General features: G+C 35.7%; 1 protein-coding gene across 1 annotated transcript in view; it reads left to right on the forward strand.

Moving 5' to 3' along the window:
- Nucleotides 1–852: 852 nt before the first annotated feature.
- The window catches only part of LOC132547228 (electrogenic sodium bicarbonate cotransporter 1-like), a 45,766-nt gene continuing 19,428 nt past the window's right edge, over nt 853–27,190 (forward strand). Inside the window, exons 1-2 of the mRNA XM_060210994.1 lie at nt 853–949; nt 25,727–25,789. Coding sequence (XP_060066977.1) covers nt 853–949; nt 25,727–25,789 — 160 coding nt within the window. The remainder of the gene's footprint in view (nt 950–25,726; nt 25,790–27,190) is intronic.

Consider the following 27,190-nt stretch of genomic DNA (forward strand, 5'->3'; position numbering starts at 1 on the left):
CGCAAGAAAGATAGAATGACGATATAAACGATGAAAACAGCTGAGTCGGTTATAACATGCTCATGTCACATGAATTCGGACCTAGGTATCTCGAACTCTTATAACTCGAAGACCACGTTTAATTCGAAGCATTTCGTCGGTCCCTTCTTAGCATTACACAAAACATTCGAACCCACTGAAATCGAATACTCGGTTATCTCGACGTTTACCCATATGAATTAGTTCACTATTTCACTGCAAAAGACATTATTAAAATGTGACATATGTGTATCTACCCTCAATATCAACGACGAGTCCTATGTTGAATAAATTGAACTAAACAGTAAATCGTCCTCTCACTTTTTGTTTCGATTTAACAATTTAGAAAAGGTTTTCCTGCTCCAAAATTAAAATACTGTAACTTCTTTCTAAACGCCCTTCAAGTGATCATGTAGAAATTACACTTCATTTTAAAATTGTTAGCTACGTATTTTTACACATTTACCCCAGTTGATATGAAAATGATACATCCGTCTTTTCCAATCAAAAGAAGATCCGGTCCGATGTTTTTTTTTTTAAGTAGTAGCTTGACTCAATCACTGTGTGCATCATTATTGATTAAAAAAAGTATTTGTGACATTTTAAAACGTTAACGTCTACAACGAATGTAAAGTGGTATTTTGCTCAGTGGACTTGAAAAGAAATTATTGTTCATCCTTCTTCTTCATTTACATGATAAGCAAGCAATACTGCAACATTGCATGATTGAGAAATTTAAGAAAGAAGGAAACTCCGATAGATGATTTGTAAATCATTTTAGCTGAGGTCATTGTAAGTTATATGAAAACACGGGAACACCAAGAGTTCCTCAGCATGGACAGCCTCTCACAAACATTCGTGCCGTCTGTACACTTCGATGACAAGGAGGGAGCGCAGGAGGATAACTGTGTATTCACCATACCAAGTGAAGGTTTGTGTATTTTTTTTTCGCTGTGACAATTGGTAGTTTTTCTTTATAGTGTGTCGGTTTACACCAAAGCGGAGGCAACAGTCCATCCTTGGTCTGCATTAAGATAAATGTCGGTGTAAAATTTACTTATGCAATATATATGTTCAATAAACTGTGTGAGAAAACACAAACTAACACCGAGTTACTAGGAGATCATGCAAAATGTAAATATTGTCAAATATGATGATAAATACATGTTCAAACATTTTTTACAATACATAAATAAGATCCTGTTCTCGGTCTAATTCAATTTCATCAGCAATGATATTTATCGATTTTTATTGGTTTGACGTCACAGTGGTCAATATCCACGGGGCATTGACGTCACTGAAATGAGAGCCCTACTGGAAATCAGGTTGTTCAAAGCTTGGTTAGAGCTAACCAGTGGTTGGTGACTTTATATATTGTCACTGAAAAAAAACATTAACATTAACATCAAAATCGACACTCAAAAAGTATCATTCTAACCTGTATTATCAAAGAATCTTCTCATTTTTGTACTTTTCATATTTAGCATTTTTCACTAACCACAGGTTAACTCTAACCATGCTTTAAGCAATTGAGAGCCATATCACCAGTGTATAAAGAGATATCAAGGACAAAACTGAAACAAAGAGTTATATAGGTCAGTATGGCGCCTTCAAATCAACATCAACATTATCATTTAAAAGATTTAATATTTTATATAATGTAATAATCTTTGTATCTATAACACAATAAAATATGATATTGAAGTTTTTGTTATATGAGTATTGCAAAAGTATATACCTTAGCTATATTATGATTTATTATACAAACACTTGTTCGCGTTTCTTGTGAGGATTGAGGTTTACAAGTTGTTGTTGTATTGAATGTCAAATGAAGAAGGAAACCAAGAAGTATGTAGGAGACAGAGAAGAAGCAACAGATACTAGAGATAAAAAAAACTGCTGATTCAACAAAACGCGTTGTGATAGAAAACGGAAAATAAGGATAGTGTTTCATAAAACTAATATGAAAATAAAACGAGTATAACATTCTGTTTATCACATAACAGGGATATTCATATTTTAAACATTAAGTTAACAGCATTTCATTTGAATGATACGAAATCTAAATTGGCAAATTTATCACTACATATTTGTATTTTTATTTTGTATATCAAAATGCTTATGACATCATGTAGACATGACGTCATCATTAAGAGATGGGAACCGTAAGCCAAATTATAGGTGCGCTGGTTCATATTGACACGTGTTTCATAACACATATGTATGTCAATAGTCTGAACAGAAAGTAACTATGTGGTATTTATGTGATTTTACCGTATGCATGATTCATTTTACTAACATTTTTTCCTGTTTCTAGGAATAGCTTTTGCTGTAATATGTATTACGAACATTATTTTCTATGATATATGATATAAATTATCATATCGCTTAGGCTCAATCATTGTATAGTAGCAATACAAAAGACTACAAGAAGAAAATATCAACATGTCAACATAATCATAATCCAAACTCAAACTAGGGCAAACACAGGAACAAAAGATTTACACAGACACCCCTGAAAAAGTGCATGGTACATATGACCAGGTGTTCCTGTAGAGTAAGCATTTTTTCAGTATTTATAAGTTTATTATGTTCTGTATGATACATGATTTACAGGTGAAGTTATTTAACAATCCCTTACTTGCCCAAGGGGTTTTAGTTGTACACGATTTCTGTGAGCTAGCAGTGATTTCCTTGATATTAACCAGGACACATAGCTGTTAAAGCCTCAATGGTTAGATGACACGTTCCGTCAAAAATTTCAAATAGATAGTTTTTCTTAAAAGGATGTGCACAATTGGCTTTTATCGACTTAAAAGTTTAATGCCGACACATCAGACATTTTGTACTTTTATAATCTATTTCTAGTTTTCACATGTAAAAATGTAATTGAGTAAAGTTATAGTTTAAGTTGTCCTAGTTTTTGTGATGTGTACGGGTCTTATGAAGCGGATATTTACAGGATAACATATCGATCAGGGATACCTCTTTCACACAATCAGAGGAAGTCCCAGGCCGTCTACAGTCCTCTGTTTACCAAAACGTGATTTCGATGATAACGATCTTCGCGCATGACAGTACTCACGTGTCTACTGTCTTGTTGAACTTTGCCCTTTACCTGTGTCAGAAGTGATGCCGATGACGTGGACATGCTTTGAAAATTAAGAAATTCATTAGATCAGTACATGTACCACCCATTTTCGAATTTGACATTTCTTTCGTTCACTTTGGATATTCCTCTATCGCCTCCTAGATTTCATAATTCAGGCCCTTTGCATCACTAACGAGTACAAGAAGACGAAACGGCTGTATGATGAAGTTTAATTAATTGTTTGGCTCTCTTGTATCTAACTTAAAAGTTGTACCAAACATGTTTGTCGACGGTATATCTTTTGTATTGTCAATGTGAAACAGCATGCAAAAAATATCTCTAGATATAGCAGGAATATATTATTTCTCGGCGCAGACTGTTCAGAATTGAATGTATTTGATGCCGTTTATGCTGTCCAGTATGTAATTATGCATTAAATAATAATGTCGGAGTCATTTTTACTGTAAGGTCTTATCTATTCTGATAACAATATGAAACATTCTGTAAGCTATATCTTTACCTTACAATGTGTAATTTAGTTGTTATCAATCCAACAAGAAAATACCAACGTGTCAGTAGAATCAGTTTCCAAAATTACAGTTGATGAAAGAAGAACAAATGATGTACATCTGTAAAAGCGTACGGAGAATAAAGCCATAGAACTTCTCCATAAATTTCATCAACATGCATCTCTCAAAACCTCATGTTGTGGAGGGTATTTTTGATTGCTTAACGTCCAAATAAATAGCTATGGTCATTCACGGACGGCATTTAGCTGTCACTTATCGACGCCTCGCAAAAAACGTTCATATATATCTTGACTTGGCTGGCCGAACATCAACATTTTTGCTTTGAGACCTCTGTTAGTTTATAACTATGATTTTTTTGAATAATGTGATTGAATTCCCCACAGACATCGATATAACAAAGATGCAGAAGAGCCTGTACAATTGTTTACCTGTTCAAACTGAACATCTGATTTATTACTAAGGACGAGATAATTTATCTATCTCGCAGTAGGTTGTGTGACTCTATTAGCATTGTAACCACTATTTCATATGTAGATTCGACCGATTCAAAATATCGCGAGCTTTTTTACTACACTTTTAGTTACATATATATTTGAATTAGGTCTTTGATATGGTTTTACTAATGCAGAAGTTTAAATCAGCTATTAAGATTGGTCTAACGTTTATTTTCATACAGCAAAAGATACCGGATGTTGCACACTTTACCAGGATAGCCCATAAACGAAGTGTATAACATATCTAGTATTATCAAAAAGTATTCACAGTAAATTATTTCAACATATATCTATTTCAATCGTTTTTTCCGTTTTGGTTTTTTGTCAAGCATTGCATTCATTATAGTTTTTGTATCCTTGTACTGGATTGGGAATGATTCGCGAATGAGTCAATGACAAAAGTTTACAAATACTAAAACTACATATTGCGAAATTAATAACAGTTAACTAGATGTCTCAATATCATCACGGGTTTCAAAACAGAAGCTTATATGTAGGGACATGAATTGTTTTACAACTCTACAACTAAAACGAATTAAAGGCATTGTGTTATTGAAATTTAACAAAGTATCACAACGTAATGCTATAATGCTGCCATACAAAAGTATCAATATCATTGTGGTATGTTTTATTGTCGTCATAATCATCTCCTTGGCAACAATGTTGTTTCCTTATCCGTTGTTTGATGGTAGTATACTGGTGTTCCGTTGTTGTATACCGATGTTCCGTTGTTGTATACCGGTGTTCCGTTATTGTATACCGGTGTTCCGTTGTTGTATACCGGTGTTCCGTTGTTGTATACCGATGTTCCGTTGTTGTATACCGGTGTTTCATTATTGTATACCGGTGTTCCATTGTTGTATACTGGTGTTCCGTTGTTGTATACCGATGTTCCGTTGTTGTATACCGGTGTTCCGTTGTTGTATACCGGTGTTCCGTTGTTGTATACTGGTGTTTCGTTGTTGTATACCGGTGTTCCGTTGTTGTATACCGGTGTTCCGTTGTTGTATAGTGGTGTTCCGTTGCTGTATACTGGTGTTCCGTTGTTGTATGCCGATGTTCCGTTGTTGTATTCTTGTGTTCCGTTGTTGTATACCGGTGTTCCGTTGTTGGTATACCGGTGTTTCGTTGTTGTATACTGGTATTTCGTTGTTGTATACTGGTGTTCCGTTGTTGTATTCTGGTGTTCCGTTGTTGTATACCGTGTTCTGTTTTTTATATTCTGGTGTTCCGTTAATGTATACTGGTGTTCCGTTAATGTATACTGGTGTTCCGTTGTTGTATACTGGTGTTCCGTTGTTGTATACTGGTGTTCCGTTGTTTTATACCGGTGTTCCGATGTTGTATACCGTGTTCCGTTGTTATAATCTGGTGTTCCGTTAATGTATACTGATGTTCCGTTAATGTATACTGGTGTTCCATTAATGTATACTGGTGTTCCGTTACTGTATACTGGTGTTCTGTTGTTGTATACTGGTGTTCCGATGTTGTATACCGGTGTTCCGTTGTTGTATACTGGTGTTCCGTTGTTGTATACTGGTGTTCCGTTGTTGTATTCTGGTGTTCCGTTGTTGTATACCGGTGTTCCGTTGTTGTATACCGGTGTTTCGTTGTTGTATACCGGTGTTCCGTTGTTGTATACCGATGTTCCGTTGTTGTATACCGGTGTTCCGTTGTTGTATACCGGTGTTCCGTTGTTGTATACCGGTGTTCCGTTGTTGTATTCAGGTGTTCCGTTGTTGTATACCGGTGTTCCGTTGTTGTATTCTGGTGTTCCATTGTTGTATACCGATGTTCCGTTGTTGTATAGTGGTGTTCCGTTGTTGTATACTGGTGTTCCGTTGTTGTATACTGGTGTTCCGTTGTTGTATACTGGTGTTCCGTTGTTGTATACTGGTGTTCCGTTGTTGTATTCTGGTGTTCCGTTGTTGTATACCGTGTTCCGTTTTTTTATATTCTGGTGTTCCGTTAATGTATACTGGTGTTCCGTTGTTGTATATTGGTGTTCCGTTGTTGTATACTGGTATTCCGTTGTTGTATACTGGTGTTCTGTTGTTGTATACTGGTGTTCCGATGTTGTATACTGGTGTTCCATTGTTGTATACTGGTGTTCCGTTGTTGTATACCGATGTTCCGTTGTTGTATTCTGGTGTTCCGTTGTTGTATACCGGTGTTCCGTTGTTGTATACCGGTGTTCCGTTGTTGTATACTGGTGTTCCGTTGTTGTATACCGGTGTTCCGTTGTTGTATACTGGTGTTCCGTTGTTGTATACCGGTGTTCCGTTGTTGTATACTGGTGTTCCGTTGTTGTATACCGTGTTCTCGTTTAAGGATGTGACATTAATTACATGTATTTGGGTTGATCAAGATTTACCTAGCGGGTGTCGTCGATGACGTAGAAGCTTACCAAAATTTTCAGATATATGGTTGTTAAAAAATAATGGGCCGCCTTTGTATATAAGAAGTTCTGAATGTGTTTAGGAAATGGTTTCTCTGGAGGTCAGATCACCTGTACTCTGGAGTCTTATTCATTATTCATCTAAACTATATCTACTTCTAAATTTCAAAAGTTGTTCGCTTGTCTGTCTTTAAATTCGTACAGTTTTTGAAGAACAAGAAAAAGTAATTAAGTGAAAGACAAAAGTCAATTACTTTCAAAGATAATTTTGACAAGAAACAAAGACTATTGCCGCCATGATAGCATAAGCCAATGTATAAATTTGGTCATCTTTTATATCTGGATGTTCTGGTATATCTTTTGCGCATTAGTTTATATTCTGTCCTTCTGTCATCACTGATATAAAGAATCTTCAACGGATGTCGGGTTGTGATATAAATTCTTACCTTTTCATGTTTCTGTCGTTTAAGTTAAATGAACTTTCAAAATGGAAATACAAGTAGTTTAACATTAATCGGCGGTGTTAACATTAGGTAAACAAACAATTACACATCTGCGTATTAAACAAAGAACGATAAACCAAATCCATATAGCACACACTCGTTGAAAGACAAATGAGAATTCAAATACGTGCATATTAGAAATGACGTTTGAGAGTTGCACCAGATCACCTGGGATTGTATGAGTACCTCAAGGCCATCCTCATGAATACGTTGATTTTACCGATACCTGTATTCGTACACATTTCACCCTGGGGTACTGAAAATGATGATTTGAGCTGCAGCCTATATCTAGAATGATATTTTACTTGAGGGGGTATATATATATATATAAGGATGCCTAGACCTTGTTTCACTCTCTGTAGTCCAGACGCCGTAGTGTCCCCCTCGAAGACTCGCTGCTCTGAGAGTCCACAGTAGTGGAGAGCTCGGTTCAAGTCTCACATAGTACTGCATTACTATTACAGAGCTATATTGGATTCTGCTAGTGTAAGGTAAGTATGGATAGAGAGCAATATATTCTGGAAGTTTAATTATGCCTTTCCTTGTGTCAACATGCCCTGACATTCAGTTTTCTACATTATATAGTGAGGACATGTAGAAATGTTCCTTCATATGATAAGTCTTGATAATATCAGTTTGATTTCTTATACTACATACCCATACAGAAAACATAAAATAAATAAAAGTTATCTAAAGTATCAACTTCACTGTTTCAGCATAGTACTGGGATAGTGGGGTTTGATTTGCAGGGCCCGTGAGATACCATTAATGTAAACATTCGTTTTGTTTTGTTTTGCTTTGTTTCTCGTTTTTTGATATACCCAAGGCATTCAATTGAAGTTGTTGAACATAAAACTTTTTATTCTGACAGATTTCTGATATAGACAAATGATATTGCTTAAGCTAAATATGCAGTAGAAAATTTATTGCGTCTGTTTACTGTAGCCGGAATGTTCGTCAGTAAAAACATGTAACCCGCACTTTTTTCTTTTCTTTCCTTTTTATTCGGGTGTCGACAAGTTTGGTCTTCGAGTTTCAAATTTTCATGACGATACTGTATTTTCCTTCATCAATAGGCGAAAAAAATAAATAAACGAAAAAATCATACAATGTAGGTGAGCTTTTTTATTTAATATGTCTTACTACATGTAAGTTACCTTTACCTTTGGACTAACATATATTGATAATAAACTAAAACACTAATGCTTGTGAATAAAGTCAGGTTCATGCTTTTTACCTTGAATTATTTCTGTATTTGAATACTATCCACGCCATCGTCCTATGTACACGTTTGTATTTAGCCATGATTATATATATGTAAAGAACATAAAGTCGGGCATGTCGTTTTGGTTAATGTAATCACGGGTAACCCTTGGTTCGTAAACGTCAGACGTTGATCTTACGAAGTTGTAGAAAGGCTGGTGCATGTAAATCGTTTAGGGGGCTATCCAATCATGCAGTAATTAGGAACAGATATAAATGGAAATATCATAAAGCAAATATTTACATTATTTTGTAATACTTTTAATTACAATGTAACAAAAACGCGATTATATAATATTATCGATTTCTTTTTGTCACGTGATTGCCGTGTTATTCCGTAAACACAAATTTCATATGTTTGCGTATTACATAAGTGTATATAATGTAATGACGTCACACGTCGATAGATTGTTTAGTACGTTCATGAATGACGTAGAAATGTCTTATTCCTATCATATTTGCTAAAACAACATTCGTGAAATTAAAAAAAGATCATTTCCATTCGTATGTGACTATGAAAGTCGTGGCTATTTTTTTGCAAATCCGTTTTTCATTTGTTTGAGCTCGCCGTTATCCTTTATTTACCGCAGTCGTCAGACTGTTGAGTGGTGTTCTATATGTATACATAGGCGAGAGGTGATGATTTGACCTAGTGATGCCAAATAGACAGGGCCAATATGAAATCAAGTGGTTCGTGACTTATTTATTAAGTAATGGGCGTCCATTGTTATAAAATGGTATTAATTATCAACACACACTGGTATTTTGTTGAAGATAGCCGTTCATCAATCTCAATTAACGATACAATTTCATATTTATATTGACAGTTAAGTAACCATTACTAATGTAATGTGAAATGTTTTGATATTAACACACAAAAAAAATGATTGTATTAAAAACAAATTGACAATATAGAAACAACGACAACAACAGTAAACGTTGTCATCAATGCTGTAGCGGAGAAAGGTTCTGCATGTTATTTCTTTCGTCAATAGTCCTTTGGATTTCAGATTGAAACAAACGTAGCAATAACGCTATAGAACAACCAACCATAGTCACAAAGTTAAAAGAGATATTGACTCTATTTTATATAAGAATGATTTGTAATGATTATACCCTGCTTAAGATGTAGGTTTTGACATTATTAACATGGATTGTTAAAAACATATCTGGCAGGTGTCGTCGTTGAACCAGAAGAAGTTTACTCTTCAGGAACACCTGGTCTTGTTCCAACTGTACATTTTCAGGAGTCTGCGTGTAAATTCGTGTTTTGTTCATATTTTGTCCTCGTCTTATTGAATTTGAGGTTTTGATTATGATTATGTTGACATGTTGTTATTTTTTGTGTGTACAATTCGTATCCATGTTTATCATGAGTATTGCAATTTTAGTATCCATAATATCTAAATTATTTTGTCTCTTTGATAATATGCACATGGAGGTGATATTGTTCTAAAAGTATCAGATATATGAAAAATGATATTATTTATTGAATTATAAGGCTAGTGCACCTCCCAATATATACCTTGACTTCTTTCGATCATTTTCGGCTTTCCTCGGTCGCCTGTAAGGATCATAGACCAGTGATAGAATGAGGTAACAGCTATATGATGTCGTTTGTTTCATTATTTGGCTGTTATATATCTTATTCTAAATTCGTATTAAAATGTTATTCACTTGTGTAATTTGTATGATATTTAAGCGTCATATACTTACGTCGTGGTATAATGCTTATTCAGTTGTCGATTTCGTGTCTAGACGACTGAGTGCCGTAAATCGGATAGACAATTGCTTTCATTTGTCATTTGTTTCTATGTCAAGAACTGTTGGATATATAATCTCTGTATCTATGACTGGATATGATCTGATCTTTGACAAGCAAACAAACCTTCCGTAAGAAGGTTGAAAATTTCGAGACGTCCTTCAAAAAGAGAAATATCTTGTATTAACTATATTGAATAATTGTACAGAATACTTACGTCATAATGGACAAATAACTAATGAAATTGACGTGATAAGAAACGAGAAAACAGACACATAATGGTAATACTACGGTAACTAATTTCTATCGAATTGTTTCTTTCGTCTTGTCGTCCTTTCGTTCTTTACAAGAATCTCCGTACAAATCTTTCTTTTGTTCATAATTTGCCTCAGTTTCATTTGAATCGCCATTCTGTTGACATGCATGTTTCTTGTACCTAGACATAAATAATATTATCAGCAAATGAATAGACATGTCCGCTGAACCAGTGACTGGCAGATGTATGTTAAACAGTCACAGAAGTAAAACCAATAGTAGATAGATTATCCACACACGATAGTGCCTGTAGACTATGGTGTTCTAGTTTCTGAAACGTTACGAGTGTTGGTACAACCAAGACACCCCGCGAATATATTTTCGAATTGAGAGACATTCGCCAAATTTTGTTTAGAGCATCTATGATTAATGGGATTTCATTTGTGTATAGTTTTAGAGTTTGACTTCCATGGGGAAAGCGGGCAAGGCCAAGGGTGACAGGACAAAACAGCAAAATATCAAGAACATCCGCGGAAGCTTATACACAAATCATCACGAAAACAAAGATGAAGTGTAAACATAGCGGCGGTTTAGTTGTTAGTGCATAATCATACAAATAAACCCAGCAGTTTCCCTAAAGAGATATTGGGTGTGAGGTCTGTATCCGATCATCATTTTGAGTAGCCCATGGCAACGGTTTAAATGCGGATGACATGACCAAAGACACACTAACATAAATCAGGGCTTGCGGGGCCAGTAGGTCAGTAAAACATCAACAAGACAATGTTAAACAGCCGCAAAGACCGAATCGTAAAAAAATCACAGGTAAAACATCAACAAGACAATGTTAAACAGCCACAAAGACCGAATCGTAAAAAAAATCACAAGCTTCCAACATGTCATTGTAGTATTGTACTCCGCTCAACAACAAAATGCTACATTTAAATCCTGTAAAATTGTGTCTCAGACAGCGTCCACATGTTTCCGAGTAATTAACATTATTTTAAAATTTATCCAAAATTTATCAAATTTAGTATTAGATTTTATTAAAAATACAGAATTAGGAACTCTAACGAAACAGAGTACCACTGATGTATAATTTGGTATAAGATATGATGACAGAGACCTGCCGCGACGCTAATAGATTTTGTCTCTCTTTTGTCTCTATCACGCTCGATTTACTTCTTAATTGAAGGAAAAGTACTTGTAGAAAGCCGTTATCTCACTTCAAAGACTCCCACCGTGAATGTAATCGCAGTCTCCTAAGTTGAATTCCTTCTCTGAACATCATTATGATGTTTTTTTCCTCCGGGGTACGTCTTTGTTATCTTCAGTTTGAACCACCCATATACAATGCATTGACTACAGTTTAAAATTTTCCGTCTCGGTGTTTCCACTTAAAAGGGGTTACGAAAACGTGACTAACATCCGTTATGTAAATACAGTGTACATACGAGATTTTTTTAATCATTTCTAGATTATGGTTTGTATGTGCAAAAGATACCGAAAATATTGTTTTCTCTTTAATAAATGCAACATACCTAAAAATGTGAGTGTTGCCTTGTGAGACGATAGGCACGTGAGGCGGCGTGGCTTAAACAACCATAAACTACACTAAAACAGAGTCAGGTGGGGAATTGTGCTTTTTAATGGGTGCATTGGTATTATCAGACGTCTCCTGTTTGAAAATATTGTAGCTAAAGAACAGATTTTTTCCATATAAATGCGATATGCATGTTACTATGACGATTTCTTTCCACAGTCTTTTGAACGCCAACCCAGGCGTGGGTCGCTTATTTCCCTTACTTTGTAAACGGCCGTTAGTACTGATATCCATTGATTCCAGACCGATGTGAAAAAGCCGAAAGAACGTCAAAATAATTTGGACTATGGGCAAAAGTTACTATTCCCTTTTTCTCGTGAAATCGATTATAAAGAAATTCAAGGCATTCATTAAAATATGTATGCAGTTCATATAGAACCAGATGAAATCTTTCTCGTACAGTAGAAAGAGTTCGTGGTAACGTTAACCATAATAGGCAAGGTATCGTTGGTTATGGGACACGCTAGTGGAATACTCTCCGACAGACAAAATATGGTGCAATTATGAAGGACAAAAGCCTGACCATGTAAGTGTCTGAGATGGACAGTGATTCAGACAGCGATAGCATCAACACTAAAATTCCAATTGGACATTTTATATAGGATAGTGGGCCAGGTCATGTTCATTGCTCTCGCTCCCTGGGGCTCAAACTGCTCGGCGATGTGTGAATGGACACTGGAGATAAGTATGTGACCGGGCTAATGCGACAAAGATATCTGCTTCGGAAACAGTCCTACGGCCTCTGTCTAAATATAGATATCATTTAACCATCTACAGTTGAAGGACAATAATTTCACAGCGCTGTGAATATCAAATGTATGTTGGCATAATCGATGAAACCAAATAAAGTTGTGTTACTATAAATAGCAATATCTTCATCTGATAATATTGGTTTATCCTATCAACCCTCAGTGACCTACTGCAAACAGTTACAAAAATGGAAAAATTCCTGAACTTTATGACTGATCAAAAGAATATACACTTATCACAAGATGAAAAAATGCGGTTAGTGTATGCTTCATATAATTTGAAATTGCCCTGAATTTGATCAATATTTAGCATCTAGTGTCTTAAATGTTACTGTCTTTAACCGAGAGGCGTATGGACACAATGTCAGCCGGTCACAGTGATGAAATCTGTTATATGTGATCAGCGGTTCCAATAGTCAGTGACCGCCAGTTACCCGGGATCACCATTAACCATGCTTCTATCTCTAGTCTCATTTTGAATGCAGTGTTTTCATATAGAAACTGTATGTCCTTTATTTTTCGTATTACCTTGAGAAGGTCAGGCTTCATTAAAAAAAAAGGATGTAATTTAGTGCTGGAGAGACAAAAATATCAAATCGAAATTTACAACGACTCGATTTTAATTCATTAGCGTTACAAAACACGTTAGAATTTCTCTCTCAAAGCGAGACCATGGGCTTCTAAAACGAAGAGACTTAGTGCATGTTGAAAATTACCATTTTGTTACCTTTTTATCTCCAATTAAGATAAAAAAAAACGAAAAAAAAACTTCTATATCACACAAAGAACTAGATCCATGCCATCGTATTATTTAATCATTTGTAAGATAAATAATAGTATTTCGTCTGTGGTTCTTTACTTAACACATTGTAAGAACAGAAATGGAAAAAAACTTAAGGAGACTTTCATTAAAAATCGTCCTTGTTATTTAGGTTGTACAAAGGGTAGGGAAAAAAAAGAATTGTTAATCAGCGAAGGACAGAGTTGTGAATAGCCCCCATTAGGGGGAGAGTGCCAGCTCACGAATGATACATATCTAAGGCCATCAACGCGATCTTAGTACTTTTCTTCAAAAAAAAAAAAGAAAAAGCTGCCTTCGGTCTTCAATTTATGTAGATTTCAAGACAAGTTAAAGATATACATATGATAATGGTCTGCAATGCATTGCTGTTATCACACCGGATAAAAATATATACATTATGTAGGTAAAAACTTTAAAGAGAAAGATAACAGAAGAATCTGCAGATCGTTTTAGTAATGGGCATGTGAACTTATCAACATTCCATGTATAACCTTAAATTTGTGTCACCAGGTTACAGCCTCAATGTCAACGTGTGTTTTTGCCATTCTGCCTGTATTTTATTATGTGTGCATGTTTTAAACGTGATGCAGTCATTTGCATATCAACGCGCTCGCTAATACGCGTATTAACTAAATCCTGTTTTGGTGTTGGGAATCTTTGCCCTAGATATATGGGTCCAGATTCTTGGTGTCCCTTTGATTGGAACTGGGAACATAAAATAGCAAATTTTGTGAAATGTCCGCCTGAGTTTTAACTTCTCCTTTAATTGATCTTTCTTTGGTCTCATACTTGGAGCTATCACCTTAAAGTTCAAGTAATAAACAAAATGAAGACATATACCCAATACGTTGAAAACTATAATTTCGCATTTGCTCGGGATTTTTTCTAATTGAGACATACGAGATCTAATTATTAAGCTTTAATTTCAATTAAAACTACTCAATCTCGGGCAGAAACAGTACTAGAAAATATTAACGTTTTCTGTATTAACCAACTTCTCGTACCACAGGTACATATATGTCTATTTAATTAGCTATTCAGAGATTAAAATTCATCATGACGTGACGAAAACATACTAAAACAGAACGCTATATTTTTTGCTGCAGGTACATGATAAATGACCTAGTAAAACTTACTGTATTTTGTTGTAATTCGCACTTATCGCAGAGGCGTCACCTGATTGGCTGTTACCATTTCTGCAAATCACTCATCCATGAAGCGCCTTATCGTCCCGTGATCAGTAGATCCAACAGACTGATCACCGATGTCGTTGTAAGGTAGAAATAACACGAAAACAGTTTGTACAGCTTTGTTGATCGATGGCCTGATATACAACCGATATCAGCTGGGTTAAATATTGTACAACTCTCAGACACATAATGAATGATGTCTGTGAAATGGCGCTGCTGTATAATGTAGGTACAAATTACGTAATTTAACATTCGATTCTGAGTCAATTTACATTATCCCGATTTACTTTTAAAACGAATTCTGTCTTTTTTGTCAATATCTTAAAATTATGATCATGGACTTAGTCCGTGCTATTGAATAACATCACATGTTCATGTTTTTTTAAATTACATATCTCAAGGTTAATTGATGAATATTATTCGTCATTAATTATTTCACGAGGTGAATACATGTAACAGAGGATATATACAGAATAAATATTTCATAAGATGTACCCGTTCAGTCGTTTTGATCAGCCATATCGGAATATGATTAATAGGACGAGGTAGTGCTGTAGTAGGTGTCAAAAACGCCATAAGCAAAATTTCCGTCCGATCAAGTACCTGTACGAAGGGTGATAACTCTAGTACTCAACAAGGTATTATTAATTATCGCAGAAGCAGACCGTGTCGCTTGCATGTCTCGCTCGACGAGCTCGGTCGTTCGGTATTACGTCACAAATAGTTCTTATCGAATAGGTGAGAGGCGCGTACCATTTCGCGGAAAGCCCGCCTTCCTACAGTTACCTGCCCTTGGCGATTTAGACAATTCTAAGGGTTGATTCAACCATTACACAATTCTTCATGTTAAATTAGCTTGTTAAAAGTAATTTACTCAGTCTAGCCAACAGGCTGACGAGACACTTAGACGAGCTCGATTCAGTACTAAGTAGTTTGTGTACTAGCAGCAGTGGGGTGTGGATATGATATAGCACATCAGGGTATCACCAATATACGGTCGGCACACTCAGAAGTTTAAAATGTAAGTACAGAATATCTATATATGTGTGTTTAACAGTGAAAAATAACTCAAAAAGTGAAAATTTTAGTTACTGAGATTTTTTCGTTGATTATTTTCGTTTCCTTTTAACATTTACATTCAAGTGTACTTTTAAAAAACACTTATTCCATTATGTGTCCATCCATGTGTAGCATCACAGTAAGGGATGAACTTTACCGTTTTTTATCAGTTCACTTACGAGTAATTATCAATAAAGTTTATAAGACTTCCTGATTAAAAAAACACTGATCCATCTTTCTATGTAAATTTATATTTTACTTCAGATATGGGAGTTTGTAGAGTAATTATGGTGTTTTTTCTCCTTTCTACGTCATCAGAACTTGATGGATAGTAAAGGAGCGGGGATCTCGCCAAATATCAATTACTTGTGTTTTAATTAATTTACCCACTCTATTTAGTTTCAAAATGATGATAAAAAAGGGAGTACTGAATGCCTTGTTCACTGACATAAATATGGATCTAAGTCCGTGCCTTGTTCTATTTCTGAATTTAAATATATTCAGATAACGAATCAGAATACGTTCAAGTCGCGTCAAGAGTTTGAGATATTAAAGGGATAAACATACGTACTGTACGAGAAATATATCGTCATCATTGTTCTTGTTCACAGCTCAAATATCGCCTATGTTAATAGCAATACACAGTTTGTTAAACGGTTAAATTTCTTCAAAGATAAGTGAAAACACTTGTTTCAATACACAACAGCACTTCCGAATCTCCATACGCATCGGCAACGCGAAATGTCATGTCGTTATATAGAAACTTAATGTTTTTTAAAAAAAATGGCCAATTTTGAAAATGACGGGATAAATAGATCTGTCAGTAAACTTAGCAATTAAGGTGAATTTCAGTTTTATAAAGGGAAACTTAGTTTACGCCCTAATACACTACGTGGAGTTAAATTTACTAAATTTGTATATGAGGCACTAAGATGGTAAGATATAATGACTAATTATGATATTTCGTATATCATACCATTGTGAAATCATATCGATTTTATTTTTCTTCTTATTTCTTCTTTCAACTATAACTTTAAAAAAAAAAAATTTCGTTGAATATTCAGGTAATAGTACACGATGGGTATTTTTAAGTTAAACTATTTTCGTTTCATCAACTACTTTGTCCTACTTATTCACTGTATTGTAAGCTGGGTATCGACTCTTGAGAGCCAGGACCATTTGTAGCCGTGGTCTCTTTCGTTCAGTAAGTTACCTATTGGCTACCTTACTGAACAACATAAGGGAGGTCCGTCGCAAGTCGTGGCTTTGTTGGTCATTCAACATACAAGCTAAAATATGGACTTCATTCTTCGCTTTGATCTTTCCCGTCTGTGATATTTCCATATTCTAAATGTGCAGTGATACCTAATGTGGACATTTACATGTAAAGATCCTATCGTTTGCGTAGAGATTAAAATTCAATAAAAAGGTAACTTAAATTAGTTTGCAAATAAGAGGTTTTCATTTTCATACCAGCGTGTTGCCTCCTCCATATCTAGCATTGTCATTTGTTACCCCGACCAATTGCAAGAACAGCATACATATGTATATTCCATACATTATGGGTAGACTAGAAACTGTCTCGAGATTTACGAGGATAGTCTTAACGACGCCATGTCAATATATCGAACTATTTGACCTTGAACATTAGATTATGTGCATATATTAGATTGGCCTTAACCTTCACCTAGACTCACGAATATGTACCGTTAGGAGTTTGGTTTATTTCTTTCTTTCATGGCGTATTCCATATGCATATTAAATTTAAAATCAATAGCCTGGATATTGATTTTAGAAACGAAAGTAGCACGATCAATTGTGAAACATACTTGTATTGCTTGATTTTTTAAAATGAATAATCGGTTTTAGATTTCTTGTATCATATAAAGTGGAATCAAAATGAAATAAAACTAATGTCAGACTCTCGTCGAAACAAAAGGACTTGGAGGAAATTTCAGCAAGCAGTGTAGAGGTACGACACTTAGGGTGGCCATTCAGTAGCCCCATCTCAGTCGTTAATATATATTTAAGTGATCCTTGCTCCCCCGAGGTCAGTAACCATGAACAAAAAAAACACACACACACAAGTCAAATGACTTTTTAATAAATAACAAGTAGAAACAGTAAAACAACTTTACCACGTGTAGAAATTATCAGTTACATATAGTTAGGTATAAGTATATAGCATTAGACAATATGGTAGGTAAAATATGTGCGGATTACTTTGACAACACGATAAGGAAAACTTCTGTTATCGTGCTTTTGGTAGGTTTTTTACACGCGGAATTTTTTAAATATTTATTTTTTACGCGGAATTCACAATAGCTACCGCATCTATTTATCATTATTTGTTATTATCGTTAGGACAGGGGGTTTGGACATGAGACATAGAATCTTAAGCATATTTGACCCAAATTTTCAATTGTCTTCTTTCTTGGACTGAAAACGTAGCATAAATTACTTCAGAATTTTGTTTGGATCATATCAAACAAGGTAACTATAGTAATCCTTCAGAGATCTTTCACTCTAGTCTGTAACCTTAAGATACATGCAGAATATGTTCCTTTAAAGGCAAATTGTGGCTAGATTATACCGATTGAGGTCTTCCCTTCAATGGTATGTTGTAAGTTGATAATACCTTCCTAAATTTGTCCCTTCGATGCTTATATGTAACCTTATGATACTTAAAAATTCTGTCCCTTTAATGGTAAGTCGGAACATGGTGATACTTGGATCATTTTGAGATACCTACAGAGACTGTCCCTTTAATGGTAAATTACATGTCAATGATACCTACAGTGACTGTCCCTTTAATGGTAAATTACATGTCAATGATACCTACAGAGACTGTCCCTTTAATGGTAAATTACATGTCAATGATACCTACAGAGACTGTCCCTTTAATGGTAAATTACATGTCAATGATACCTACAGAGACTGTTCTTGTAATAGAAAATTGTAACTTAGTGATACCTACAGAGACTGTCCATTTGATGCTGAATTATAACTTGATGAAATCTACAGAATATTTCTCTTTAATGGTAAATCATATCTTAGCGATACCTTCAGGGGCTGTTCTTGTAATAGAACATTGTAACTTAGTGATACCTACAGAAAATGTCCCTTTAATGGTAAATTATATCTTAGTGATACTTCAGAGAGTGTTCCTCTAATGATAACGTATAACTTGGTGAAATTTGCAGAAACTTTCCCTTTAATTGTGCATCATAACTTAATGATACCTACAGAGACTGTCCCTTTAACAATAAATTATAACTTGGCGATACCTACAGAGACTGTCCCTTTAATGATAACATAACTTGTCGATACCTACAGAGACTGTCCCTTTAACAATAAATTATAACTTGTCGATACCTACAGAGACTGTCCCTTTAATGATAACATAACTTGTCGATACCTACAGAGACTGTCCCTTTAACAATAAATTATAACTTGGCGATACCTACAGAGACTGTCCCTTTAATGATAACTTATAACTTGGCGATACCTACAGAAACTGTCCCTTTAACAATAAATTATAACTTGGCGATACCTACAGAGACTGTCCCTTTAATGATAACTTATAACTTAATGATACCTACAGAGACTGTCCCTTTAACAATAAATTATAACTTGGCGATACCTACAGAGACTGTCCCTTTAACAATAAATTATAACTTGGCGATACCTTCAGAGACTGTCCCTTTAATGATAACATAACTTGTCGATACCTACAGAGACTGTCCCTTTAACAATAAATTATAACTTGGCGATACCTACAGAGACTGTCCCTTTAACAATAAATTATAACTTGGCGATACCTTCAGAGACTGTCCCTTTAATGATAACATAATTTGTCGATACCTACAGAGACTGTCCCTTTAACAATAAATTATAACTTGGCGATACCTACAGAGACTGTCCCTTTAATGATAACTTATAACTTGGCGATACCTACAGAAACTGTCCCTTTAACAATAAATTATAACTTGGCGATACCCTCAGAGACTGTCCCTTTAATGATAACATAACTTGTCGATACCTACAGAGACTGTCCCTTTAACAATAAATTATAACTTGGCGATACCTACAGAGACTGTCCCTTTAACAATAAATTATAACTTGGCGATACCTACAGAGACTGTCCCTTTAACAATGAATTATAATTTTGTGATACCTTCCTTTAATGCCTTTCCCGAAATCATTTTTTTTAAAAAGTGTCTGTTTTGAAATAATGAACAACAACAACTTGAGTTTCATTATTTCAATATTCCCGTACTTTATTTTTATTCGTTAACAATATTTTCTCCTATGATATCAAGAAGTGTTTTTTCTCATATTGCATATACTCTTTATGAAAGTTGTTACTTCCATAAAATAATCCAACGATAAAAGAAAGACATATCACCTGTTATTTTATTAATTGTAGAAATATCCTTAACAGATTGAATAAACTGTTAGTAAGGCATTTCATTACAGTTATTCAGGCACTGACATGTAGATACAAACCATCTCCTGATGGAAGTAGAGTGTGCGTAGACTTCATTGTTATCTAATATCTGTTCTATATGTAAATCAAGCCGATAAGTTAAAATCTTATGTATACTTTTTAATTATTTCGGCTCAGTATCTCTCCATATCATTCGTTTTAGTAGGGACTTATCCGGGTATGAATGGGCTTACACTGTAAAAACTACAAAACAATTAAAAATTATTTAAAAAGAAAGAAAACAATTTCTTTGCGCACAGAACACATTGTACGCTACACTTGGTCATTCACTCCAGCTGTACCACTGTCTCAGAATTAGATACTCGAGCTGATACTCGAGCTGTACCACTGTCTCGGCCTTAGACGCCCGAGCTGTACCACTGTCTCATAATTAGATACTCGAGCTGTACCACTGTCTCAGCCTTAGACACCCGAGCTGTACCACTGTCTCAGACTTAGACACCCGAGCTGTACCACTGTCTCAGTCTTAGACGCCCGAGCTGTACCACTGTCTCAGACTTAGACACCCGAGCTGTACCACTGTCTCTTAGACGCCCGAGCTGTACCACTGTCTCAGACTTAGACACCCGAGCTGTACCACTGTCTCAGTCTTAGACGCCCGAGCTGTACCACTGTCTCAGCCTTAGACACCCGAGCTGTACCACTGTCTCAGCCTTAGACACCCGAGCTGTACCACTGTCTCAGACTTAGATACTCGAGCTGTACCACTGTCTCAGTCTTAGATACTCGAGCTGTACCACTGTCTCAGCCTTAGACACCCGAGCTGTACCACTGTCTCAGTCTTAGACGCCCGAGCTGTACCACTGTCTCAGACTTAGATACTCGAGCTGTACCACTGTCTCAGACTTAGACGCCCGAGCTGTACCACTGTCTCAGTCTTAGATACTCGAGCTGTACCACTGTCTCAGTCTTAGACGCCCGAGCTGTACCACTGTCTCAGTCTTAGATACTCGAGCTGTACCACTGTCTCAGACTTAGATACTCGAGCTGTACCACTGTCTCAGCCTTAGACGCCCGAGCTGTACCACTGTCTCAGACTTAGATACTCGAGCTGTACCACTGTCTCAGCCTTAGACACCCGAGTTGTACCACTGTCTCAGCCTTAGACACCCGAGCTGTACCACTGTCTCAGTCTTAGATACTCGAGCTGTACCACTGTCTCAGTCTTAGACGCCCGAGCTGTACCACTGTCTCAGACTTAGACGCCCGAGCTGTACCACTGTCTCAGCCTTAGACACCCGAGCTGTACCACTGTCTCAGTCTTAGATACTCGAGCTGTACCACTGTCTCAGACTTAGATACTCGAGCTGTACCACTGTCTCAGACTTAGATACTCGAGCTGTACCACTGTCTCAGACTTAGATACCCGAGTTGTACCACTGTCTCAGCCTTAGACACCCGAGCTGTACCACTGTCTCAGTCTTAGATACTCGAGCTGTACCACTGTCTCAGACTTAGATACTCGAGCTGTACCACTGTCTCAGCCTTAGACACCCGAGCTGTACCACTGTTCTCGGTTCTAGACACTCATAGGTTGAAAATCTGCCAGAGGTCTGAGCTACATTTTATGCAAGTTTTCAGAGTTGCGAATTACCTGTTGTCACTTAAAACAATATGATGACATTATCCATTTCAATTTAAAGAAGAAATTGCACAACGATAACAATCCGATTTTATTTTTTATATATTCGAAATGAATTGTATTTTTAAAACTAGGGACTAGTAGTTAAGCCATTGTTGTGTTTTGTTTTATAACAATAATAATAAACTTTATTTATTTTACAACAATTGCGAAACAAGTCTTTTCGGAACTCATATCACTCACACTTGTTGGCTCGGATAGAAGCGCGAGAGGGGTATTAGTGTGGGAGGAAATCGGAGTACTTGGGGAAAACCACGTGGTCGGGCAGGTGACCCTTTACCTTTTCACATCCATTCCGGAAATCGAACACCGGATGGCTAAGTGAAAGGCGAGTGCGTTATCAATGCGCCACCCGACCATCTTTTTTGTGTTTTGTTTTGTTTTTTTGTTTTTTTGTTTATCGGTGAATTATGGATACAAGACAATCCGTCTATACAACATTATTTCTCTGCTACAACAGCTCACATCACGTAACTACTTACTGGAGTGGTCAAGGATTCATTATTGACCATCATGTCCGTAAAAGGCCTGATACATGATATTTCAGTGACATCGCTCTTTAAAGTCACCCCCGAGATAATCCCATTCTATAGCATAAAATACGTCAAACTCAGTAGTACTATTCACTGAAACAAACATCATCCATTAACACCGTAGATGGTTACAAAATCATTTATCATTATCGCTGTGTTATTTTGTTTAGACAAGTGTGTTTTTTACAACCATATACATGTATTTATATTATACCAGTCGTTATTTTGGTGGTACATATACACTCAAAATCCAGTTGACATGGAAACAAATATTTCTAACTTTTTATTTTCGAAATGTTCATGTACGTGGCAAAAGGTCATGAACGGTAAAACTCCTGATAAACTAATAGATTCACTTTATCGGTAAGCTTGTCGTTCACCCGCCTATTGCAAACCATTTAAGACTCCAGCTAAATTAGCCAAACTTAGACCGTTATAGTGTATCGTGTTTAGAAAATACAATATTCAGTTGGATAATTAAGCAGTATTTGTAATTATATAACATATATTTGGGATTGAAAATCAATTCTTAAGTGTATATCAATTCCTTTTCCAAATTTGATTAAACCAACCAACGGCGAATCTCATAACATATTTCGCCTTTGATGTCGATCATGACATTCTTATGAAATGCGAAAACGACCAAATTTATTGAATTATGGCACTAGCGCACCTCTCAGTCTAGATTTCTATATTCCATTCGATCAACTTTGGTATTTCCCAGTCGCCTTTAGGCTCTTGGCTTCAGTATTGAGTCCTAGAAGGACGAAGCAGCTGTATGATATAGCAAAGCTGGCGAGTCCCAGAAGGACGAAACAGATGTTTTAAGTAGTATCGCTGGCGAGTTCCAGAAGGACGAAACAGATGTATAATGCAGTAGCATTCCTGCTTCATGATGCAATATTTATGTTCTATGATGGAATTTGATTCGTTTATCGACTTCATAATATCTAAATGCAAGACTATCAAAATAAGCTGTTCACTTGTGTGTCTTTTGTACAAATTTGTGACCTTTTTTCACAGTAGCCAGGCCTTCGCCGTACAATCTATATCTCCGTATCCAACGTTAACTGTTGAATACCACTGCACCGCGTGTCACCAAGTGGTGGTAACTTTGGTCGATGGTAAGATTAACCATTCAAAACTAACTTCGTGTACGAAATTGTTAACCCCATTTTATTTATACAAAAAAACAACAAAAAACAAATAAACAAAAAAACGCGTGTCGCCTTCAAAGTCTTATCTGGGGGCTGATGAAGGGTAAAACTACATCAACTTATATAAGGTAAGGTAGTGAAGACTTTAAATGAGATACTAGTTGAGGTAACACAGTGCCGGAATCAATTTGAAAAGGAGAGAAAAGTATGCGTATGCTGAACCGTGTGACATTTGCTACCCTATTTTACATATTTATTCATTTCAAAAAGCAATACCATATTAAATGTGTAGTCAAATATTGACCTGAAAAATGGTGTGACTTGTTAGAGCAATATTTGAATTCCGCCGTGATTTGTCATAATGCTTTGGTGGAAAATTGTGACGTAACACCTAAATTGTGTCATCAGGTCTTATCTCCCTTTACAGAAAAAAGAGAATAGTGATATGTTATTCGAATGAAAGTGGAGGTCAACAAGCAGATTACCTGCAATTTTTTGGGGGGTTATATTTCCTCTTCTCGTTTAGGGCTTTTTATTATCTTAACCTAAATAAACATTGCCCAACGTTTGACAATTGTGATCACTGGCTGTTCACCAGTCGTGACCACGTGACTGTGACAATGCAACCTTTACCTGAGTTCACAGGTGAAATAGTGGTGCTAGTTACGTACAGGTACGTGTATCTATCATGCAACAACACTGCATGCTCCAATGCAATCAAGCCGTTTGAAGTCAGGCGTATTATAACAGATTTATGTATACCAGTAAAATAGTATCTAGTAGTGCAGATCTGCAGAACAATATCTACTCTTTATAAAGTTCCAAGTTATTTCGGCTCCGAAAAAATCTTTTTACGAAACCCTTGTAAAACTAGTCAATTGAAAGGGATTAAAATTCTCTGTGTCTGTGATGTGAGGACGCAGCAACAGACGAAATTATTGACTTTTGACATCTGCATTTTTAAGTTGTTTTTTCTTCATTATCATATAAACAAATACAAGGACTTACCGGAAGTAACACTGATCGTCCTAGTACAAGGACTTACCGGAAGTAACACTGATCATCCTAGTAATCCCTAATACCCGTGGTGCAGACAATCGATGTAATCCGTTATCAAATAGATATCATCTTAGGGAAATTGAAAGAAATTGTTATCTTTATTTTTCGTTAAATCCCTAGGCGAAATGTCTATGTAATTTAAAACGAATTAACTGACTAAGTTTAGATAGTTTGGAAATCCGTGTATTTTTATCATGCAAAATTATTCTACAATACGTGAGTGTCGGTGTTGTAGAAAAGGTTGTACATCGTGTTAATATGCCAACACATCTCAACCTTTCGCTCTGGTAGATGACCTTGCATTCTTCTGATCATGCATGTGTTACCGACAAGGGATCCACTCCAGGGGGTTCTCAACCAGTAATACAAAATCGAGCATTTATTTAATCATTGCCAAAAGGAAAAACATCAGCTGATAACTAAAACCTAAATTAGTCTATGCAAAATAAGTCAAGATATTGAAATTAATCAATTTCCAAATTCAAATATGTATCGTTCAGGGTATGGAGTAATAATGAGCATGGAGTTGTACCGACAAACGCGTCTATATAAATCATTATTCAGGTAACACTGCCGTCAAAAGATTCACGCATCTGATACATGTACAATAAAAGGTCGTTGAATTGGAGGCAAGAGAAACAGGTTGAGCGATGGGTTTGTCCCCCAACGGTTATCGAATCGTGGGTGTTTCCAATACACCTCGGGTGCAAGTATGGATACGAGTAAACTGGAGTGTATAATACACAGCTACATTATCTAGGTGTACACCAATATCGGTGGCAGAAGTTATTGGTTAAAATTTACGCATTGCTGATGGTCCGAATGATGATTGATGATAGTGTGGACAGGTTGTCAACATCAAACACTGGAGGGAGTCGGGTGGCTGTATAATGCTGCAATACTTTCTTGGTGACCACTATTGCCGGTACAAGGAAACTAAACAAGACGAATTCCTAGGATAATTTTTTTTTATTTTCCGACTAATTGATCAATATGCCTCGTGAGTATGACAAGGGAATATTATCTAAAACTAAAAATAGAGATGAAATATTTTTTGGAATATTCTTAAACGGATACTTACGTTGGTATTTTATTTTGATTTATCCAGATAGAACAGCTGCTCAGAAGATCACTAGGAAAACTATGGAGAACGGCAGCGGTTATGATAGAGGTAAGTGTTCCCTAAACAAACGTTATATATCAATTCTATTTTATGTTTTATTTTATAAGAACTTTTGCTGTAAGAACCTACATTTGGTCAACCCCATAGGGGACAAAGGTCCACGGAACTGTGCAAATACACACTCTAGTTTGGCAACATGTGTTTTTTATCATCACCAATTAATAAAAAAAGATTGATCCCCTATAACCAGCCATCTAAGGATCAATAGCACGTATGTTACAATGGGCATTATTTTAAGCCGATTGTGTGACAAATATTGTACACAAATCTGCACGAGTGTGCGCAAGATTAATAAGCACGGGACAGGATATATACTTTAAACTTTATTAGGATTTTTATTATTTTTTTAGTTTTTTTTTAGTTTTTGTTATTTCATCTTGTTAATTAAAAATTTTAATAACTTCAGACATTTCGATAAGATATGTATTCATAATATTGATCTTTCCATTTTTGTTTATTTATTTTTTATGTTTTAATTTTTTTTAAGAAACAGTGGTGATGGTTAATCATGAACACTCAAAATAAGCTTTCGATTGAAGAACCAGGTTCAAGTTCAAAATCTTTAACAAGCGTTGGGTCTATCAGCTCATCTGGTTAATAAAAAAAAAAGTGTCCTTTTAAAAGTATATACAATAGGCTTACACATGTACATGCTCAATGAAGTCACAAAATGCTAAATAAACCAGGCGAGAACAACCAATCAGATAATCTGGTTCTCGAAACATTAGCTGCTTTTTATGTATTTGACCAAATTTTACTTTATATGAACATAGATAAGCGCAATCTAATTTTAGCGCTTTATTGGTTTTCGCGATTCAGCGCAATGATTATGTATAAAACAACATACGGAAAACTCTAATTACGCAATAATTTTTTAATCCAATTATTTACAGCGCAAAAACCGCTAAAATAAGAACACCGCAAAACTATGAACGTATACAGTATAAACAACGTAAAACATTAAACAAATGCTCATATCAGTACAAAACAGAACACGGAAGAACCAAATTATGGCCAACGAAACCCGCTGCTTAATCATAATTTGAACCTTAAATTAATTGAAAAATAACAAATATGAAGACATCTTTCTTAGCAGCACGTGTTAAACAACAGGTTATCGGCAACATAGAAAAAAACATCACACCTACACATGATTGATATAACTGTATAAACCAGGACATAAGTTCATCATTACATGAAATTACGTTTTTCCGTTTCTAACATTACTTTATCATCATTGTTGAAATAGTTCTCAGAATTTTTAAATGACGCGCTTCGTTTATTGGGTTACAAGGGACATTTTCCCAGCAATAGTCATAAGTTCATCTACAATAATGACATATGTATTCAGTAATTCACAATTAACATTAGGTTGGCATTAGGGAACGG

The sequence above is a fragment of the Ylistrum balloti genome, unplaced genomic scaffold, assembly GCF_031769215.1.
Source record: "Ylistrum balloti isolate Yb309-2 unplaced genomic scaffold, AGI_CSIRO_Ybal_v1 Utg369938, whole genome shotgun sequence".
Lineage (NCBI taxonomy): Eukaryota > Metazoa > Mollusca > Bivalvia > Pectinida > Pectinidae > Ylistrum > Ylistrum balloti.